The sequence below is a fragment of the Schistocerca piceifrons genome, chromosome X, assembly GCF_021461385.2.
Source record: "Schistocerca piceifrons isolate TAMUIC-IGC-003096 chromosome X, iqSchPice1.1, whole genome shotgun sequence".
NCBI classification, from domain to species: domain Eukaryota; kingdom Metazoa; phylum Arthropoda; class Insecta; order Orthoptera; family Acrididae; genus Schistocerca; species Schistocerca piceifrons.
In genome coordinates, this window is record NC_060149.1 from 421,665,221 (window position 1) to 421,688,805 (window position 23,585).

Consider the following 23,585-nt stretch of genomic DNA (forward strand, 5'->3'; position numbering starts at 1 on the left):
AAAACATTAATTCTAAGAACATAAAAGTGGAATTTCATTATGTACATAGAGATTTCAAATACACCTACAGAAAAAAATTGCAATATCAAAAAATAATTAATGTAGAGCAATGAAATTTTGGGACTACAGTTGTCTAGGTAGCATATTTAAGTGATTAAGATTGCCAGATCACAGGTTAAAATAGGTGCAAGATAAGCCATTGAAAATATAAAGTACTAGTACATTGATAATCAGTGCAACTGCCAGGATGTTGAATGCCAACATACAAATGTGCATGTGTTGTGTTGTACAGGTGTCTAATGCCAGTTTGAAGGATGGAGTTCCATATCTGTTGCATGTGGTCGGTCAGTATAGGGACGGTTAATGCTGGTTGCATATCATGGAGTTATTGTCTGATTATGTCCCAGTTGTGCTCGGCTGGAGACAGATCTGGTGATCAATCAACACAAGGCAGCATGTCGACACACTGTAGAGCATGATTGGTTACTAAAGCAGTATGTGGGCGAGTGTTACCCTGTTGTAAAGCTCCTCCAGAAAGCTCTTCATGAGTGGCAGCACAACAGGTCAGATCACCAGATTGACGCACAGATTTGCAGTCAGGATGCATGGGATAGCGACGATTGCACGTCTCGTCATACGAAATTACACCCCCCGACTTTAACTCCTGGTGTAGGTCCAGTGTGTCTAGCACAGACAGATTGGTTGCAAGCCCTCAGCTGACCTCTTCCTAATCAACACACAGTCATCATTGGCACTGAGGCAGAACTGGCTTTCGTCACAGAACACAACAGACCTCCATTCTGCCCCCCCCCCCCCCCCCCCCCCCCCCCCCGTGAACTATCACTTGACTCAACTGAAGTCGCAAATGGCAGTGGTTTAGGGTCAGTGGACTGCATGCTACAGGGCATCTGGTTCGGAGCTGTTCTTGAAGTAACCGATTTTTAACAATTTGTTGTGTCACTGTGGTGCCAACTGCTGCTGAGATTGCTGCTGCAGATGTAGTATAATGTACCAAAGCCATTTGTTGAACACAATGTTGTTCCCTCTCGATAGTGCCACATGGCTAACCAGAGCCCCCCCTGTGGGTCCGGGGGTTAGAAAAGGCCCAAGGTATTCCTGCCTGTTGTATGAGGCGACTAAGAGGAGTTTCACATGTTTCGGCCTTCATGTGATGGTGCCCTGTAGGGTTTGACCTCCATTCTTCAAAATTTTCCCGAAGAGCAAGCTCATTTGGGAAGGATGCCTTACAAGCTGCATCGTGTCCATCATGCATTGAGATCTTCAGCCCACTTCCTCGTCGTCGCTTTGCAGTCCTGCCCATTCTCCATGTCTTGGACGAGGACACCTTCCTGTGTGTGTTTTCCACCATGCACTATGCAGTGTTGATTTATGCGTCGACGATGACCATGGACTTCTTTGCACCTGATATCCAGCACGGAAGCCAGTCTGTTGCGGTGGGGTCACCATGTACCATGTTGGTTGTAGCCCTCTGACTGCACAGGGATCGCTCTGCTGATGCCTGCGCTGTTAACTCCCCACTTATGCTAAGGGGTAAACTCCCATCCCCCTGGGGCATTGGGACTCCCGGCAATGACCATCCTGCCAGGTGTCCTTTGCTGCGGCTGGGTGTCTCCCCTGGTCGAAGTGGGTGGCATCAGGGCGGATGACATGTAAAGAAGCATAGTCCATCATCTCTTGCTGGTGGTGAAACACCAGCAGTCTCTAAGCAATCATGAGCTCAATTCAGCACACAGGAGTATAACCCCAAATCGCTCCCCTCCCTGGCCAGACCATGGGAGGAATGTCACGCTAAGGATGGCAGCGGATCTTATTCGCCCCCGGTACCTTGTATGTTTGAGAGCTGATGGGGAATCTTTCATGATGATGAAGCCTATGTTTTTTGTTCAGCATTTAGAGGCAAAGTTCGGGGGTGTGGAGGGCTTGTCCAAAATGAGATCTGGGTCAGTCTTGATCAAAACAGCATCTTCTACCCAGTCACGGGAGTTACTCGGTTGTGACAAGCTGGGGGATGTTTCTGTAACCATCACGCCACATAAGAGCTTAAATATGGTCCAGTGTATCATATTTCACAGAGATCTTCTTTTACAGTCTGATGATGAGCTGCTCGCCAATTTAGAGCAGTGAGGTGTACATTTCGTCCGGCGTGTCCATCGGGGTCCAAAGGATAATCAGGTTGCCACCGGTGCCTCCATCTTGGCCTTTGAGGGTGATACATTGCCTGAGAAGGTCAAGGTGATGGTCTACCAGTGTGATGTAAAGCCCTATATCCCTTCCCCAATGCGGTGCTTTAAGTGCTGGAAGTTCAGCCGTATATCTTCCCGCTGCACTTCCAGCATCACATGCCGAGGCTGCGGACGCCCATCACATCACAATACTCCATGTGCCCCGCCTCCCATCTGTGTCAACTGCGGAGAGCACCATTCGCCTTGCTTGCCTGACTGCAGGATTCTCCAGAAAGAAAGGAAAATCATGAAGTACAATACCCTGGACAGACTGTCCTACACTGAGGCTAAGAGAAAATTTGAATGCCTGCATCCTGTGCATATGACACAGTCTTACACCACCGCTACAACAGGTCTGGCACCATCAGCTCTGCCAACTCAGGCCACCTCTCAGAGCTGGAAGACTACACCTGCCCCTTGATAGTGGGGGGCATTTCCCTCCCTGTTGCTCCTGCAACACCCCCCCCCCCCCCCCCCAACCATCAGGGACGTCCGTCCCCACTTCTAAGCCGGAGAAGTGTAAGTCTTCTTCGGCTTCTCTTCCTAGGGAGGGGTCCCTTGGGTCACTCCTTTCCCAGGTTTCTTCTAGTGGGAAAGACGACACCTGCCAGTGGCTGAAGAGCCCAAAAGCACCTGGTCCTGGAGACTGAGCCAGTGAAGTCCTTCCAGGCAGGGAAACCCAAGGAGCAGTGAGAGAAATCAAAAAAAAAAAAAAAAAAAAAAAAAAACCTCGTAAGATCAAGGAAATTGCGGTGGCACCCACACCAGTGCTACCTACAAGCTCTGTGGCTGAGGATGGGGGTGGAGATTTTAGTGTCTGCTGAGGACCAAGATCTTGTCAGACCCTCAGACACAATGGATATAGACTGCTCAGGCAATAAATCAGTGGCAGCAGGTGACTCTGAGGCATAAACTGCCTCATTGAATGTTCATGCCTTCCCAGTCTCATGATGTCATACTCCAGTGGAATTGCGGCAGTTTTTTCCACCGCCTGGCTGAGCTACAGCAACTGTTTTGAAGCTTTACACCTGCTATCTGCATTGCCCTCCAGGAAACCTGGTTCCCAGCAGTGCGGACCCCTGCCCTCCGTGGCTATAAGGGATATTACAGGAACCATAGCGGCTATAATAGAGTGTCAGGTGGAGTTTGTGTTTATGTCCTTAACTCGGTCTGTAATGAACATGTGCCCCTTCAAACCCCCTCTTGAAGCTGTGGCTGTCAGAATAAGGACGATGCAGGAAATAACTGTATGCAATGTATATATTCCTCCAGATGGTGCAGTAACCCTGAATGTATTAGCTGCAATGATTGATCAACTCCATAAACCTTTCCTACTTCTGCCCATAACTCCTTGTGGGGTGGTACCATGCTTACTGGCCGAGGCAGAGATGCCGAAACTTTACCGTCGCAATTTGACCTCTGTCTCTTAAATACTGGGGCTGCCACACATTTCAGTGTGGCTCATGGTAGTTACTTGGCCATTGATTTATGAATTTGCTGCACAGGACTTCTCCCATCTATCCACTGGAGAGCACATTACGACCTGTGTGGCAGTGACCACTTTCCCATCTTCCTATCACTGCTCCAGCATGAGGCACACGGATGCTTGCCCAGATGGGCTTTGAACAAGGTGGATTGGGGAACTTTCATCTCTGCTGTCACTGCTAAACCTCCCACACATGGTAACATCAATGTGATGGTTGAGCAGGTGCCTAGCAGAAAATGCGATCCCTTGCTCTTTAGGGTGCCTGAGGCATAAGGCAGTCCTTTGGTGGTCGCCAGAAGTCGCTGAAGCAATTAAGGAGCTTCGGCGAGCTCTGCAGCGGCATAAGTGGCACCCTCCCCTAGATCACCTCATAACCTCCATGCCTGTGTTTGCTACCTTATCAAACAACAGAAGAAGGAATGTGAGGAGAGATACGTCTCCACCATTGGATGCCCACACGTCACCTTCCCAAGTCTGAGCAAAGATCAAACGTCTTTTCGGGTACCAGGCCCCAACAGCTGTCTCCATTGTTACCATACATGGCGAGTTATGTACTGACGCAAACGCGATTGCCGAGCACTTTGCTCGGTCCTCTGCATCGGAGAATTACCTCCCCAGCACTTCGCACACTAAAAAGGCGGCTGGAAAGGAACATCCTCTCATTCACTACACGCTGCACTGAATCCTATAATGTGCCATTTACAGAGTGGGAGCTCCTCAGTGCCCTTGCACATGGCCCCAACACAGCTCCTGAGCCTGATCGCATCCACAGCCAGATGATTAAACATCTCTCATCCGACTACAAACGACATCTTCTCATCGTCTTCAACTGGATCTGGTCATGTGGCTTGCTGGCTTGATGTCAGGGTGGCTTCCGCCAGGGTCGCTCCACCACTGATAATCTTGTGTCCATCGAATATGCCATCCGAACAGCCTTTTTCAGATGGCAGCACCTGATTGCCGTCTTTTTTGACTTGCATAAAGCACACGACATGTCTTGGCGACATCATATCCTTGCCACATTGTATGAGTGGGGTCTCCGTGGACCACTCCTGATTTTTATCCAAAACTTACTGTCGCTCCGTGCGTTTGTGTCCAAGTTGGTGAATCCGATATTTCCATCCATATCCAGGTGAATGGAGTCCCGCAGGGCTCTGTATTGAGTGTGTGTCTATTTTTTAGTGGGTATTAACGGTCTAGCAGCAGATGTCGGGCCCTCCGTCTCACCGTATCTGTATGCAACGATTTCTGCATTTCATACTGCGGCTCCAGTACTGTTGTTGCTGAGTGGAACCGCCAGGGAGCCATCCACAAGGTGCAGTCATGGGCTCTAGCCCATGGCTTACAGTTCTCAGCCGCAAAGTTGTGTCTCGTGCACTTCTGTCGGCGTCGTACCATTCATCTGGAACCTGCACTTTACCTTAAAGACAATCCACTCACTGTGGTGGAGACATATCAATTCCTAGAACTGGTTTTCAACACTCGATTGACTTGGCTCCCTCATCTTCGTCAGCTTAAGCAGAAGTGCTGGCAACACCTCAATGCCCTCCATTGCCTGAGCAACACCAATTGGGGTGCAGATGGCTGCACGCTGCTGCAACTCTACAGAGCCCTTGTCCAATCCCGAATTGACTGTGGGAATGTGGTTTATGGCTCAGCAGCGCCTTCAGCATAGCATTTACTCGACCCTGTGCACCACTGTGGGGTTCAATTAGCAACAGGAGCTTTTAGGACAAGTCAGGTGACCAGTGTACTGGTGGAGGCTGGTGTCCCTCCACTACAGATCAGACGTGCGCAGCTGCTCTCCTGTTATGCAGCACACATTCATAGTTCCCCTGAGCATCTGAATAACCATCTCCTTTTCCCGCCCGCGGCAGTCCATCCCCTGCATCGGCGACCCAGATAGGGGCTAATGATTGCAGTTCGCGTGCGGTCCCTTCTCTTTGAACTGGAGTCCTTCCCTTTGCCACCTCTACTTGCAGTCCGTTCACGTACGCCTCCATGGTATACGCCTTGGCCGCAGCTTCGTCTGAACTTTTTGCATGGTCCTAAGGACTCCGTTAACCCCGCTGCTGTCCGCTATCAGTTCCTCTTGATACTTGACATGTTCTGGGGCTCGGAACTGGTTTACACCGATGGCTCAATGACTGATGGTCACGTAGGCTTCGCATATGTTCATGGAGGACATATTGAGCAGCACTCCTTACCAGTTGGCTGCAGTGTTTTCACTGCAGAGCTGGCAGCCGTATCTTGTGGTCTTGTGTACATCCGCTCATGCCCTGGTGAGTCATGTCCTTTGTCCCTCTGTGTCCTCCACCCAAGTGCTTTTAGGGTGGAGGCTTTAATGTGTTGCAGAGTGGCTGGCTTTCCCTCTTTATTCTTGTGGTTGACCAGCGACTGTAATCTGCTTTCATGTTTTACTCTCTTCTGTTTCTAACATCTCTCTGTTGTTTTCTTGTCCTCTTTTGTTCCTTTTAGTGTTCATTGCCTTCCCTTTGTTCTTGTGGCTTTCCTTTCTTTCAGTTTTGTGTTTCACCTGTTTTATTCTCACACTTGTGGCATTATTTTATTGAGAACAAGGGACCGATTGCCTCGTAGTTTGGTCCCTTCTCCCGCCTTAAAACCAACCAACCTACCTACCTACCTACCTACCTAACCAGAGCCTGGTCTTGCGACTGTACATTCTCGTAACCACAGCTGCCAGCAGTCATGTACAGTGGTTATATTCCTTCAAAGACTTTCTGCAGTATCACAACAGGAACATCCAGCATCCTGTAGTTCTATTACATGACCTTGTTAAAACTCAATGAGGCATTCTTGACTAACATAAACTCTCCATGCCTAGTCTCAAAGGTAACTAACACTCAAGACTGTTAAAGTGTGTATTTAAAGTAAACATGATTTGCATACTTGTAGTGGCACTACTAGCACCACTGTCATGCGACTGGTACAAAATTTTAGTAGACATAGACATAATGTGTCGGATGTAGAAACGTGCCTGCCGACTTTTGTTTGTCTCACAACTGCTTCTTTGTGTTACTTTTTTTCCCCAATGTTTCATGGAAAATGAGGAACCGGGTATGTATAAATTTGATTGGGAGGGGGAAATATGGGCTTTGATGTGAGGACACAGGGTGATGACTTAAGAGATAAGGGTAAATGAATGACAAAGGATTGAAGGAGAAGCAGATGAATGGGGAAAAAAGGAGAGCATCCAGTGAGGCACCTTTTGAAGATGATCACTTATTGCTTGAAAGTGTGTCTGCAACTGTACGATGGCCTTGGCAGTGACTGCTTTGTTAGTGACCGTAATGGGGTAGGATCTTCAGTGCTGGAATATGTTGAGTGGATTTATGGGACATATATTTATCTTGTACCTGAGTCTTTCTTAAGGATATGATGGGTATTACAGGCATTGTGTCTTTGAGGGACAGTAGTATGCGGCTGGTCCTGGTGGAGGTTCGAGTCCTCCCTTGGGCATGGGTGTGTGTGTGTGTTTGTCCTTATCGTAATTTAGGTTAAGTAGTGTGTAAGCTTAGGGACTGATGACCTTAGCAGTTAAGTCCCATAAGATTTCACACACATTTGAACATTTTGGACAGTAGTATTTTATAGCCTGGATGTGTTGTGAAGTATCTTTTTGGAGGGATAGCAGTCAATAAGTAATGGGCATTTCCCATTTTAATGCTTTGTAGATAGATCAGTGGTGGACAGTATGATCAGATTGTTTCATGTTATGACGATATTTTATAATAAAATGGATATGTGTCTGAGGATGATGTCATGTGGCTAGTGTGTTAGAATCATGGGAGGATACATCATAGAGAAGTGTTTGTTGATCAGGTGATCAGGGCAGTATGATTTGGATAATACTTTGCCATCGTCGATGTATTATTGGTAGTTGGTTGGCTTAATATGTAGAGCTTTTCGTGGAGTTGTAAGAGGTGAGTGTACATATTTAGAAATGTGGCAAGATGTCTAACCACACTTCTGAAACCAATTGTAAGACACTGTAGTCACTAAGTGAAGGACTTGGGCATATTGAAAAAATTCGCCTGCTGAAGAACGACCTGCTTGGGAGGTTTGACATAAGATCTCTCTTTACATCATTACCACTTCAAGACACCTTGCTACTCTTAAAAGATCATTTTGAACCACGTGATGGGGATCTATTAACAAGTTAATGGAGTAGCCGTAGGCTCACCACACGAATGGCAATAAAAACTGTGGGGCTCAAACCTAAATACATCTTCTGTTATTTGGATGACATCCGAATTGTGTGAGAACATGTCACAGTGTCCCTAAATGAGTTCCTGGGCAACCTGAACAGCACCCATCAAAATATACAGTTCATGATGGTGCAAGAAAAGAATGAATGTCTTCCATTTTTTTAGACATACTAATAAAAAGAAAAGCAAATGGTGCCCTAGGACATGAAGTCTACAGAAATATGACCCACACAGATCTCTACTTACATGTAATGAGTTTTTCGCGCAGCAGTGTACTAACAACTCTGGTTTACAGGGTGCATGTCATTTGTGACAAAGACAGCCTGGGAGCAGAGCTGCAACAGCTAGAGATGGGCTTTAGCAAAATAGGTACAGCAAATTTCAGATTGGTGTACATTGAAAGAAAATGAGAGGTACAGCCATCTGCGGAGAATAGGTAGGGAAAGAGAAACTCACAGTTATGTACTAATACTGGGTCTCTTACAGCCAAAAATTGCAAGAATCCTCAGTAAGATCATCATCAAAGTTGGCTTTTGACCATCACAATAAACGAAAAATATACTTGGCTCAGGAAAGGACAAGCTGCAATTGCATATACTCATGTGTAGCATCCCTTGTGAGTACACGCTCCAGAGCATTGGTCAAACGCAGTGCTGTATCTCTCAACACCACATTTAACATGTTAGTTGCGTATATCTGGGGGCATAAAGACAAGTCAGCAGTGGCAGAACACAGCCTGAGTGAAATACATACATTTGAATTTGAGAAAACAAAAATGTTTGAGTGAGTGGCATCTGGAAGAACACTATTAAAAAATCCATTGAGATAAGGCTCCATGTCAATCTCGTCAACAGGAGCAAGGGCTTACAGCTAAGTTTGGCATGGAACAGTAGCAGTTATACGCCGAGGCTGAGCCCGACAGTTGATGCTTCGTGAGTGTGGGCAACTCAGAATGCGCTAAGAGTTGAATGGTGGCCCAGGACGCCTATATAATATTGACAGTTCACATGATGATGATCAAAATGTTGAGGAATTTCAGTGCAGCCACCCAAATGGAAGCTTGACAAGTTTTCATAAGAACTAATCAATTTATTATCTTTTGTGTTTGTGTGTTCACACTGCTCAGCATTTTTGATTGCTGGTTAGTGATTGTCATACACAGATTCTAATCTTGACTTTTCCATCAGCATTCAATACTACTAGATAAAATCAAAAGCTCCAGATAATCAACCATTTTTTGGTTATTGAATGCTGATCACAGGGGCTGTCTGCTTCAACCATTGAGTCATCAACAGTCAAATAAAACCTGAAATGCAGAATTTGGTTTTCAAATGTTCCATAACAGAGAAAATTGGAGGAATAATCCCAAAATTCAGTTGCTGTACCAAAAATGGCATTCTGATCATGTGAAGTCATTAACTTCCTGAAATAATATGCAATTATCTAGAAGTTCAAAATATGTAGTTGTCCATGTCACGAAATATAAAAATGAAGTTGGTGGAACCCTTTGTTACTCAAATCCTAGTCTGTCAACATTTTGGGAACCCAAAAAGTTATGTACACAAACAAGAACTTAAGTCTTGCCCCGATACACACAAAAAGATACCATTCCAGCATAATTTTGTAGAAGGTAGAATGTATTGTAGGTACTGACTAGTGGCAGGTATACCCAGAATCTTTTGTCATGAAATATCTAAACTATTTTGCTATTCACCACTAAACTAAGTCACCACCCCCTTTCTTCCCCTCTCCATTCAGGTCTTGGATATGCCCCTTTTGAGCGAGTCATAGAATATGTACCTCTTTTTTTTTTTTTTACATGTTTCCTGCGTCAAATTGAATAAGTTGCTTTTGTTTGTAAAACAGGATTACAAGCAGTTGGAGCTGAGTTGTGAGAACCAAGATGATGTTGACTCGTGGAAAGCATCATTCCTGCGAGCAGGGGTTTATCCAGAGAAGTCAACAGAGCAAGCCAATGGGGAGGAGGTTGGTATTTGTTGTTTATATCTTATTGTAAAGTTGCAGTTGTAAAATCTTCTAAATATCATTAAAGAGGAGAATACATTGTTCACTATTTGAACTAAATATCTCCCATTTAATCTATAAATTGTTGCCTCCTCATGCATACAAGTAATCCTTTTAAAGAATTACTCTTAAAGTGCTAACATTGTTTTGTTGCGGCATGTTTGCATTTTCTTACAGCCTGTTACTATCTGGTTATTTGTAGCAATTTGTGTGTTGTTTCTCTTTTTTATCTCTCATGTGAAAATTGTTAGTTGCATTCTTTTTTTTAATTTTTGGAATAAGATATGTTCGAGGAGATTTTGTTAATTGATTTGACTCAGTGAATTCATTTTCTTCATATGGGATAAGTGATAATAAAGAAATATATCGGAAAATATTTCTCATGTTTAAAATACCAGTAACAATTAGTTTATTCCAATGCATTGCAACAAACTGTCCCATCAGTAATAATTTCTGTTTACTGGTAATACTTTCCATTTGATGATAATGGTAAAACACAATTACATAGAAATAGCCATATGATTGAATATGCTGGATATTCATACTTTCACTACAAAAAGTTCATTTGATATACTTAATAAAAAGTATCACCAACCACGCTAAAATAACATTGGACTTGAATTTTCTAATTCTGTAGCAGTGGTGGGTGGCACCAGTTATTTGTTACACCCAAACCTCCAGATGTCAGACACTCGGATCGGTACCAAACACTGTGTATCAATAGAGTATCAACTGAAACACTGATGTAGTTCATGCTGTAGCACCAGAAGTTCGGAATCTAGGCAAACTGTATCTCTGAACTCTGATTGTGAAGATCTCTGGTAGGTGAGTTGGTAGAGCATCAGATTGTTGTATTAAAGATCACGTGTTCAAATCCTAATGGCAGCGATTTTTTTTTTTAAAACGAATTACACTAGTAATTTTTATATGGGAGAACATTTTTCTGCCATGTAAAAGTGCTTTTTGGAGTTTGTAGCAATGTTCTTTTGTCAGAACATGTGTATAGACAGGTGTGATGTTAGCTATACAAATGTACACTATAGGTACCTTCAGTGCGACACTCTGAAGATCTACCAACTCACCTACCAGAGGTCTATGTATTCAGAGCTCACTGATGTGGTTTGTCTATACTCCACAGTTCTGGTGTTACTTTTAATTATCGTTTACACATCTTTTGCTGGATGAAAGCACAAACTAAATCGGTGTTTTGGTTGATACTCTGTCAAAACACAACATATGGTACGGATCTGAGTGTCTGACCTCTGAAGGTTTGTGTGTTAGTGGTAACTTTTGCGGTAGTGGATATCAAAATGAGGATGGTATTTCTGTGTGCGCGCACTTGCAATTTCGCTGCCTGTTTGCCAGTGTATAAACGTAAATGACTATGCACCAACTGCTCAGATCAATGTGTTTTTTTTCTCCAGGTTGAAAATATGTGTGTTCTTTTCCCTCTTTTTAGGTTAGGGTAAGTGTTGAGTCTGGCAAGAGTGGCAGATCAGCTGTCGAAGAAGTGAAGTCATCGGACCTGGTGCTGTTATACTTAAGTTATTTGTTTAATTGTTTTCTTAACATTGAGATTCCATGGCACTACTATGTAGTGTAGCAAAAAAAAGAAAACTTCCTGGAGAGTAATTGTTACCATATTTAGTGACATTTTGATCCATTCTTGTATCAACTGTTTTAATATTTTGCTTCTCATTAAAATTAGAGCTACCCTTGTTTTACATGGCTGAATTACTTCAAATGCTTCTCAGTATTTATGAAGGTGTTTCCTTACCCTGTAAATGTATGTATTTGAAAGAATGTGTGGGATTAATTTTGGGGGGGAGGGGGTTGGAGAATAGAACACAAGTGTTGACCTGTTCTACACGTTACAGAAGATAGGGCATGGGCAGATGTGTGCTATACTTGGCTTATTAACAGGAGAAAACACGCGCACGCACACACGCGCGCGCCCACACACACACACACACACACACACACACAATCAGTAAGCAACTTTGTTTATTGATCAGTTTACTCAATGGATTTTTGTCCGGTTTAGGACAAATATTGTTAGTTTCAAGTCTGTTTTCCATACTTAGAGAAACTTTTGAAATTGGTCCTAGGTCATGAACAATTTCTCTATTTTAGTAGTATGATAGCAGGTTGTAGACAGCTGTTTGAACTGCACCATGATGTCATTACATAAGACAGACACAATCATTTCTATAAAATTTAATATTTCTCTGCTGTGCGTGCGTGCGTGCGTGCGTGTGTGTGTGTGTGTGTGTGTGTGTGTGTGTGTTTTACCATAGAAATTAGTTTTGGTGTTTTGGTGATTGTAATTTCTCCATTTCTGTGCACAGTATTCTTTTTCATATCGATAATGCAGAGACCTCCTTTTCAGACATATCATGCTGTGGTTTTTGATCTTCTACCTTGAATCTTATAATTGTTGATGCTGTAAGGAACTCATTATCCATTGGAAGCTTTCCCCAGTATCTTCATGTCTGTGACATGTTATCCATGTTCATGTTCTTGTTCTTGGGTTGTGATGTAACAGACAGTCTAGGATATTAAAACTCTTGTAAAAGGAGTACTCAGTTTGTAAGATTGTTACAGTTGCAGAGAGAGAGAGAGAGAGAGAGAGAGAGAGAGAGAGAGAGAGAGAGAGAGAGTGTACAGCTGATAGGTGCGTACCCTCAGGAGGTGTACCTGCCTTCCTGTACTGCCAATAGAAATACATAAAAATAAATTGCACTACTCGTTGGTTTCAGAAGAATAGGTTCTTTTTCCAGGAAGGAAAGAGTAGAAAGGAGGGTGGGCAGGTCACCCCCACCCCCCCACCCCCCCAAAAAAAAAAAATCCTGGCAAAATTTTTCAGAAAGTCCTCTTTCCTCTCAGAAGCTAAGACATCATTATGAAAGTTAAGGGTGCTGCTTTCTATTTTAACTGTTTGTTTGCAATACTGGGAGTTGTGCCTCATGAAGATAAGAACTGACCAGCCGTTCTGTCTTCTCTTGACATTAAAAATACTGGTACTTGACATTTGTTTCTTCAAATAATGAACACATCTTAACAAGAATATTAATTTTTGTGCAAGACCATACTGTGCATTGTTGTCACTCTTTTTTTTCCTTTGTAATTGTGTTTCTATATTTTCTGTTTGCCCAAATTAGAGTCTTCTGTTTCTCTCAAAACTGTGACTGGAGCTCCAGTCTTCTTGTGTGCATATGTTGACATATATTTCCTATTAATGAGTTAAAATTTTTCGCAAAGAAAGCCATGCTGGCATCCCTAATAATAATAATAATAATAATAATAATAATAATAATAATAATAATAATAATAATGTTGTATGGCTCAGTGTTCTGCTGCAAATATCTCTGTTCGATGCCAGTTTGGTGACTTGCATGTCCCTGAACCTGTGACACCTGGTATTCCCAGGTCACCCATCCAAGTAGTAACTGGGCTCAACATTACTTAATCACTGTGATCAGGTGGCTGCTCTATCCAAGACTTTGCCATTGACATCATAAATGATGACCTATAGAAATCAAAATTTAAAGCATATTTTAAAGGCTGAACAGAGAGCATCACAAAATTATGATGTTATTTCCTATTATGGAAGCCTGCAGCTGATTCCATTTCATTGGATGTTTTTCATAGTGTTCCGTAAAAGTGTTTATATTTTATGAAAGTTCCTGTATATCAAATATTGATTACAACTGTTTCAGTTAAGTTTTGTTTGTAAAAATGTGTTATTTTTTTGAAAGGAACTGTTATCTGAAATTACTTTGCACTAAAAAATTAATAAAATCTTCAGATAGAGGTATAACACTACAGTAGAAGTCATGGAATCATATTTATAAGTTGTGGTTAATTCAGCTGTAACTTTATTGCAGATAGTGCAGTCCTAACAAGTAGCTGTTGCTTTATATGTTTTCCTAAATATTACTACATGTCAACTTGCTGGATTTTCTAGTTTCTGTGTGTGATTAACAGATATTTAAATTAGTGTCTCTAGTAAATTGTGGGTTTTATGTGACTTATTTGATAAACTTTGTCTCTGATAAACTTTCATTGCCATTTACAAAAAAAAAATTTATTTTTCATTGCATGCATTGATTAAACTGGATCAGGCATAATAGTAACTGTTCGAATCTTAGCATGCGTCACCTTACATCAGTTCAGTTTTCAACCTATGTCCATTGATTGTGAATAAGTACCTCTGTTTTTTATTTAATGCCAGATATTTGAATTACCAATTACTCCTGGCAGGTTCAACATTTTTAACACTAATGTCTTGACAGATGATTCGGGTTTCTCATTAAACTGAAGCTTAAAGTAGAAGGAACTAGTGTAATCTGTACTTTACTGAGGACATAGATGTTGATGGAATATCAACCTACCAAAAAGTGTTACAGCTTTAATTGCATTCCAGAAATGTGCATACATTCTAGACTTTAATTTTTAGTGCACAGCTATTGGAGGAACACGTCAGTAGTACATTGAATAATAGAGCACATGTTTTGAATGTCAGTTTGAAAAAAACTTGAACACACAGTGCTCGATATTACTTTTCCAATGATACGTTCTTGATGGTATACAAAAATAGGGCTTTTAAAAATCCACCTATTCATAGTCTTTCATTATAATTGCATTTTAAACACGATCACATTAGAAAAATATTACATGCAGAGAAATTGCTCACAGTTTATTTACTACTCTGCAAAAATTGATTTTCCTGTGAGTGTATGCAGGGCAGTAAGGTCATTTTAGGTTAAGAGATATAAACTAGAGCCCAGTTTGCAAAATAACCTTTCAACAAAAATGCACCACTGTGGAGCCTTGGTGATAAAATAGCAGCCAATCAACAAGTAGCGTGCAAGTGTATGCATGTTTAACGTAACTTGTCCCTTCTAATACTTCTTGTGCCAAAAATTGCAGTTACTGGTTAAATTAGCTCAGGCTTTAAGCTGGACAGTCAAAAGACAAACTGAATTCCTATAAACACCTTGTTTGGTAAGATGAACTTTGGTTATTAAATCAACTTTATTAGAACTATCATAATATCATTAAATTATTAACACAGTAATATACATGACAAACAGTGTCTCAGTAAGGTAGTGGAAATAAAATCTGAAGGTTACTTTTTAATTTTTGTTAATGTACAGGGAACTCGAATGAACTTTAATGAATAGATCAGTAATTGTAAATTAAGACCTTGGTAAAAAAAGAAAACAGAAATTACTCTTGATTTTTCAGTATTTGAAATTTCAGGCTCCAGTATTGGTATAAAGTGGACGTTATAGAAGAAATTATTGTCGAGTGCTCAAAAATTCATGTGACTGTATGTTCACAGGTGTTAACTGATGTTCAGTAAATGTGATTCTTTATAAGGCCACCACAAACATGCAGCATATTTTAAATCTGGCGATCTGGAAGCCACTCCCAGGAACCACTGTCCCAAATCAGTTAACTGTTGCTGGAGTACCAAAGTACAATGTAGTGGAGCATTAACGTGTTGATACAGCATCGTTCAGCATATATTTGGGAAACAGTCTTCCAGCAGCAGTGTGCAATTCCACTTGCAAAAATCGTAAATAATTCTGTCTATTTAATCAATGAGATGGATCAAAAGGGGTGGATCAAGTTGTCTTGTACAGTTCCATTCCAGACATTTACCAAAAATCTTGCTTGATGACTGTGCTTTGCAATGCTGTAAGGATTGTAACATACACACCCATTACAGTCACGATATTAACCCTTTCAATGCTGCATTGTGTGCTGAGTGCGACTTTTTTGTGGCTGTACTGCTTGCCAGATGCTCCACCTGTGCTGAGAGACAGCATTGCAATTGCTTTGAAATACTTATCATTCAATTTTAAGAAAACGGTTAGGTGAAAAAAATTGATTTTTGTACACCTTACAGTCTCATATCGTCGCTCGATGAAGGACTGAATTTCTTTTTGTTATTTGTCGCAGTTACTATGCTGCATCAAATAAAGTAAAAAATTTCCGGAATTTTAAAAACTTTGCGGAAGTAAAAGTGCATTGCTTAAACTTTGTGTAAGGCTGATCTTAGCTCTTACATTGCAGTACACAAAATGTAAATAAGATATTAAAATTTTATTTAAAATTTAGAACAGAACAATATCTCGGTTTCTTCTCAAGTTATTGATTGTTATACCTGATGGACGGTAGCGTGCAATGCTACCATTTCAGTCTCTGTGCATTAATCATGTGGTCATAACAGTCATCATACTTCGTAAATGATTAAAGGTATTGAAATGAGGTGTATTGCAGGTGATATGTTGTATGACAAGTATTCGAAAGTTTTTTATTCACTGAGATTCAGAAGTAACTTGCCGCAGCAGTGATGCATCTGAATGCCAGGGGCCATATTTAACACATTCTCAGCACCATGGAAGTGGCAAAGCAGGAAAAGTTAACACATCCACAACAGTTAAAGAGTTAACTTCTCCTTGCTTAGAGAAATAGCCATTGCCGTAAATAAGATGAAGTAGGGAAAATTGACATTGTTGTAATGGTGGCGGTGTGTAAACATGAAGGAATAAAAATATGCACATCTTGGGTAATCTTCCTTCAACACATGGACCTTTTGTACATGGCAAGAATGCAAGTAATTCCAAAAACATGGAGTTGAGCGACAGACGTGATGAGCTTTGGCCGTGCTGCTGGTTGAAGGTATTTCAAAATGTGGGAATAATCCTTTCTCTAATTCTGTAGTCCCACTATTATATGCCACTATGCAGTGTCCTGTCTGGGTGCAAATATGACCATTTCTCTAAAATGCTGACCCATCACCCTAAAGGTGGTGACTACTGGTCTCCTGCTTGAGAAATGTTCAGCATACCTTCTTGTATCAAGAACAATGTGTCATTTTGCTTCATAAGCAAAGTAATTGTTGGATAACATACTGTTTGTGTACGTCACCCATTTAGTAGGACAAAACCACACTGCTAGAAACACCTCACCTCCACTAAGTGGAAAAACTTCTGCTCCTTTTGTCATTGAATGGCAACTGTTTTATAGCCATAGCTCCACAGTGGTGCAGCTCTGACCTGTGGTTATTTGTCAAATTAGGCTTTATTTGATATTCCCCACCCTGATTTGGCATTATCAGAGTTTCTGTATTCTTATATTGTTCATTTATTTGCTACCTTCATTTTTCATAGCAGAAAGCATCAAAATTCAGGTTTGCTGTACTTTCAGCAGATGCCGATAGTTTTCTTTTCAAGTCAGGCCACTTGTATTTTAGAAGGGGAAAATATCCGTGTACAGAAAATGTAGTCTAGTCAGTAAGTAAGTATAATTTACTCTGAAACGTTAAAACATGATTTTTATTTTTTTTTCTTTCGTCTTTCAATCTTGTTGGAGGGCTATGAGGTTTGTACATATGTTAGCTTGCTCCTATCTTATGGCAGTTCATGTGATGTAAAACAGCATGCAATTAATGTCAGTGCACTTAGATATGATCTATAACTCTGTTTAGATGGGTTTAAAAGTCAAGATATCTTTAGCAATAGAGAACTGGAGTTTGTGCACCCTGCCTTTAAAAAACCTGTTGTACCAAATTAGTCCTTTTATGGGGCAGTTAGGTTGCTGCATGGCTTTGATCTGGGTACATTTTATGGAAAATTGTAGCAGAGGCATGAGTAAGACAGTCGAAAGACGAGACCATTGTTAAAACACAGATTCACTCTGTGACAAATAATATAATTCTGTACAAGAAGATTTTGGTTGGTTCTAATGTTAAATGTGTGATAAATGGGTGTGCAGAGTATTAGCCCCCCCCCCTCCCTCTCTCTCTCTCTCTCTCTCTCTCTCTCTCTCTCTCTCTCTCTCCCTCTCTCTCCCCCCCCCTCCCACCCCCCTCTCCCCCTCTCCCTCCCTAAATAGGTTCTTGCAGATAGTGTCTTACTATACAAAAAATGATCTACCACTTCATAATAATCACTCACTGAAGAGATTTTCTTAAACTGAAGTCAAAGATTGATTGAGATGTATCAGTATTAACACCACACAATCATCTCTCTTCATAAGAGTCAGTTGTTTTTATGAAAAAGGGGAGTGTCACAACTTCTCACTGCAACTGAAAATGAGCAATCTGATACGCGATATTGCTGCATTTTTTTTAACGCTCTGTTGCAGAGATAAGCAAGAAGTTTATAATTTTCTTCTTTCAGATGGAAACTAAATATGTGGTGAAAACCAGACAAAGCACCTATGAAAGCCCTATGTCCCTAATCTGACTGTGGCAAGTGTTTTGAGTTGGAAAGGAATTCAGTCATAAACATTGTTCTTTTCATTTCACTTCTATGCAGTATTTTGAGACATCATCAAAGGAAAATTGAGTCAAGTGCTGCCATAGTGTTCACTTATTGCACAACATTGTAACAGGTTACATTTTTTGTGGTTTCCAAGGATGTAGAGTGCATTTGAAAACCTACTGCATCCATTCTGTTGTCCAGATCACTGCACAGTGTCTTCTACACCTAACATTGAAGATATTCATTTGAAAAATTTTTTTGATGATAATGTGGTGAAAGGTGTAGTTCTCAACAGTTTTTCAGTCAACAGTTAAAATATTTGTAAGTGGTGTACAAATGCCACTTTAAATATGTGAATAGACTGTTGAAGTTCGGTTGAAATTATAATGTCAAAGTGATATGAATAAGTTATATTAAGATGAACAAAAAGTTAATCAAACTAGAATGTGTCTGAACTAAATTTATGTTAACAAGGATGCACTGAATTCTTTCATATAGTTAGTAAAGAAAAACTAATATTGTTTGGTGTTGGCAGAGCTTTTGATGAAGTGGTAGTCTGCAGGATTTTCATTTCATGATTTCAGCTCAGCTGGAGAGTTGGAAAAATTTAGTCATGTTTTATCAGATATTAATTCCATTATTTCCCTCATAATTTAGAGTATAGTATTTTCTGAAGGTCAGAGCTGTCTAAAGTACAGTCATATGACATGTATTTCAGTGTGTACTCATAGTTATTCTGGTTATTGTGTTTATGTGAAACAAATTTGAGTGGTGTGTGGTAAAAAAATTTATTCCCATGTAACACAAATAGTTTTTGAATTCGAATGGCACACACAGCATTGATGCCCATGTGGATTCAAATAAATGCTGATGTAAAAGTTCATTATAGTTTAACAAAGGAAACAACTTATATGGAAAAAAAGATTTGATTTGCACAAAATAATACTGCATTCATACATATAGTGATTTTGGAGCAAGTCATTACTTCCATACTAGATCCTTTGTCAGGGAGCTGAGAGTACTCAATAAATACTTTTGTGTGCATAGATAATTGGCAGTAAACATAGCTAATTCTTTGAGATTTTGTGTATACAGTTTTATTAGTTACGGAATGTGTGCAGCTACAATGTTGGTTTGGTCAGAAAGTATTTTGCACTTAAAATTATTGGCCGTACAGAGAATACTTGCAATAAACCAGGAGAAAAATGAGTAACCCATTTGATTTTGGCTTTTACAGACCTTTAAGGATTAGGCACACGACGAATTGAAGGAAATAGTTTCAAGTATAATGACATCAAAATGTTTCTCCAGCTTGCGTGCACACTTGCTGAGAATTATTTCAGGATTAAAATTTCAAATAACCACAGACAGTTGATCGGATGTGTTGTGTAATGTGACTTAGAAGAAGTTTCTTGCATTCGGAATACATAATTTGTGTGAAGTCAAAACTTCTAGTGCTGTAGTATTTACTGTAATAGTTATGGTACAAGACAGAAGTGGAAAAAAAAATTACTAGTTACAATGAATATGTGGTGAAGAATGGTACCATCTGGAGTGTATAAACAAACATATTCTGTAATGAGTTAAATATAAAGGACTTGCGGTTTATACACACAATTTTTATGCCCTAAGTTTCATTCCTTAGTCCTCTAAGGTTTTTAAGTGTCTTCTAAGTCCACATCATCATTTATCTGGAGGCTTACGAGATAAATACTGAAAACATTGCCATATATTTACTGTTAAATGTTTGTGGTTATTTTAGAAATGCTGCCTCAGCTTTTTAGTTGCAATGTTATATCAGTTAGGAAGCTTGTATTAGCTGATAAAAACATCATTTATATAACACTGTTACTGATGGAGACCTACTTCTTGCATAATCTGAAAAGTTAATATTCCCAGGGTCTGTCTTGATTAAATTTGTAATGCTCTTTGTAGTTACTACTGTCTCTGATTTTTTAATGTAAAATACATGCAGCATATCACCAAATATTCTACTTCCAGACACCTTCCGATGGTGATAAATGCAATTTATAATGTGTACCACCACTCCACTTGCTATGAGTTTTTCCATCATTTCGTGTTTATGAAGCTACTGCTGAATAATAGTTTCAAAAGTCTTCACTCTCATATTGAGTTTCTAAATGTAGAAATTTTTCCTTGAATGCGTATTGGTTTGTAGTTTAATTTTATTGACCATTTCTCCATAAAGTCAGCCTATGTCTTTGTCCAGTGTTTCTTAAGATACTTTCAGTGTGTCATATGTATTTGGAATCAGCTCTGAGAAAGGTCCCTCGTGGGTGGCTTCATGCAGCTGTCAGTGTAAATGTGAAATGAAAGAATATAATCTTCTGGTTGTAGAAATTTTATTTAGCCCATATCACATGAATTACATTTGTGGATGACTAGTTTTATAAAATTTTATTTGCAATAGTAGTTTCAACAGTTTTTACAGTCTAATAGTTAACGTACATTTAGAACAAAATTTTTTCAAAGTATGGGTATCACATACTCTTAACATACATCAATGTAGTGCTACTGTATGTGGTGCACTGTCTTCTAATCCTGAAAACAGTTACTTCACTGTAATATAAATAAAAATGATTATGGAACATCCAACATCAAAAGTATGATAAAATGTATCCGAGGTGTATATACCTAGCTGGAGCAGACAACATTATTGTTGTGTCGTACTTCAAACAATAAAACTATACCTGTGATGCACATTCATAAAAATATATCTTGTGTTCAAAATGTTATTTGCTCTGGTCATGCTAACAGCTGATGGCTCACTGCCTAGCAATAGTATTGAGTTATGGAGTACCACCAGATGGGAACAAGCTCCTACTTAATAATTTGGAAAACCAAATGCATACATCTTTTCTATGTTTGTATAATTTGTACAATGATGCAGTACTCAACACTTCCAAGATATTTTTTATAATATTTAAAACAATGTGATAACATTTTCTTATTAACAGACAAGAAATAGCCATGTCGGGTCACTGCAAATTGGTGCACCATTTAAAAGCAGACAATCCAAGTTACTGACACCTTTTTGAAAACATAAGATAATTTCTCAAGATTGCATGATGAAGACCACAAGTGCAATGGACTACACATGTGAGAGGAATTGGCTTTTAAGGAGACATTTTGTTTATGTTCTTAACAGACCATTTATTTACATTTTGCAACCTCTATAATGTTTGTTCTTACATTAACAATATGACAGTTAATTACAGGCAGGGTTCATCCGTATTGATGAGTTTGATATATTCATAAAACCCAAATATTACAGAGTGATACAAAGTACATCTGTACCAGTTAACATAATCAGTAACATGCTGTTACAGTCAGTATGACAGTCTATTTATAAGTGGAAGATGTACAGTTTCTCACAATACAATATCTATGTACTTTGCAACAGGTAAAACCATCTATATTTTGTTAAACACTGTAATCAGTGGTGAAAAGTATTGTGGGAAGAAGGGAGTAGAAACTGGCCCGAGAGAGGGGGGACAGTGTTGGTGGAACCTAGGGTCATGTTTAAAGATAGCTCATCTTGAGCTTTGGTAAATGTATCCTAGGGACATACTATATGACATGTTGTATCATTTGAAAAATCATCATTCACACTATGCACATAGCAGTGTTCTCACCATTAGTGTAGTTGACCTCCAAGAATGCCTATGATCTGAAACCCATTCTGATTTAATATTGCCAGATGCTTGATAAACAACTGGACAATGAACTGTGTGATATATGCATATATTAAGTTTTTCAAGTTAACCATAACTGCAGAATTGGTTGTGTGTAAAATGTAACCACTTGTGGTTTTCATCACGCAAACTTTGAAATTATGTTATGATGTTTCAAAAGATGCTGATAATTTTGATTGCCTGCTTTTAAATGGTGCACCTTTTTGCAGCGAGCGGACAAGGCCATTTTGTGTCTCTTAATAAGAAACGGTTTTCAAATTGTTTTAAATATTATAAAAAAAGATTTTACAAGTGTAGAGCACTGTCCTCAGTGTATGTATTGTAGAAAACGTGTATGTATTAGGTTTTCCAAATTATTAAATAGGACTATACTGCCATCTGGTAGTACTGTAATACAGTCCAGTTGACTATTGCTGGGCAGTGTGCTGTCAGTTGCCGACAGGGACAGAGCAAGTAACATTTTGCGTACAGTGCGCTACATACAATGGCACTAAATTGATGTGTGTTAAGGGTATGTAATGCACATATTTTGAAAAATGTTCTTCTGAATGTAAAAACAAATTTTAGATTTGAAGATGGCAATTAAAGTTTGCCAAAACGAATCCTCCGCATACGAATTCACGTGATCTTGGCTAAATGAAACTTCAACAACCAGAAAAATATATTTTTCATAGTAAGAGATCACTCTCCTGATCATGATGTTGGGTAACTGTTTGCTTAGGTTCACATTAAAAACAAAATGTTTAATATTTAATTTTATATGCACAGTTGTTAAAATAACCTCAAATCAGTCGGGCACAACATTCATTTCAGGGATCTTTTTTAACAATAGTAACAAAACTTGAATAATCAAGATTTCTAGCAACAAGTGGGTATTGTTGTTGTGTGCTGGGGCTGTGTAAATAAAATTAATTTACAGAAATGAACTATCAAATAAGTTGTTATAGGCTGATTGAAAGAAGGTGGTGTGCTGCTAGAATTGAGTTTAGTGACCATAATATTGCTTTTTTAAATAGTTTACTTATATCACAAGCACTAGGACAGTATGTGGAACTAATTTTATCTTGAAGAAAAGAAATTATTTAAATTTTTAATTGTTTAACACCAAAGCTGCTGTTTATTTTCTGATTGAATAGTTTTTTGCTTTGGCCATTTTCTCAAGCCCCCTATTACAGAGAACAAAACTTCTTGCAAGTGGATATGTAGATTGTGGCTAATAATCTTAAGTAGTTATCTTGTCTAAAGGGTGTATTTGGTGTGGATAGTTCTATTTATGTGATGACACTTAAGGTCCTGTATTAGAGGATGTCACACACCTTATTGTATTATGTTAATATATATTAATTCTGGTACCTTCATTATACAGCATGGTTGATCCATGTGACAACAGTATTCCATATACAACAGAGAATTTGTTATTGGTTTATACTGTATTTCACAGTGACAAAATTTATCGAAGGTGTGATCACAATTTTCACCGATTGTGATGAAAGAATTTTGTATGAGTCATATATAATCTCCGGTATATTCAGTTTACTTCACGATTATATTAATATTGCTGAGTATATTCAGTGTGACGCACCATCACATCACAGCTATGAAACAAA

The 23,585-nt window shown here is 39.6% G+C and overlaps 1 protein-coding gene across 2 annotated transcripts in view; it reads left to right on the forward strand.

Moving 5' to 3' along the window:
* The window catches only part of LOC124721616 (dynamin), a gene marked incomplete in the record, with an annotated part of 99,947 nt that overhangs the window by 33,117 nt on the left and 43,245 nt on the right, over nucleotides 1-23,585 (forward strand). Inside the window, 3 exon segments of one of the 2 annotated variants that reach the window (XM_047246675.1) lie at nucleotides 9,825-9,944; nucleotides 11,443-11,448; nucleotides 17,370-17,378. In XM_047246675.1, coding sequence (XP_047102631.1) covers nucleotides 9,825-9,944; nucleotides 11,443-11,448; nucleotides 17,370-17,378 — 135 coding nt within the window. 2 annotated transcript variants of the gene reach the window in all.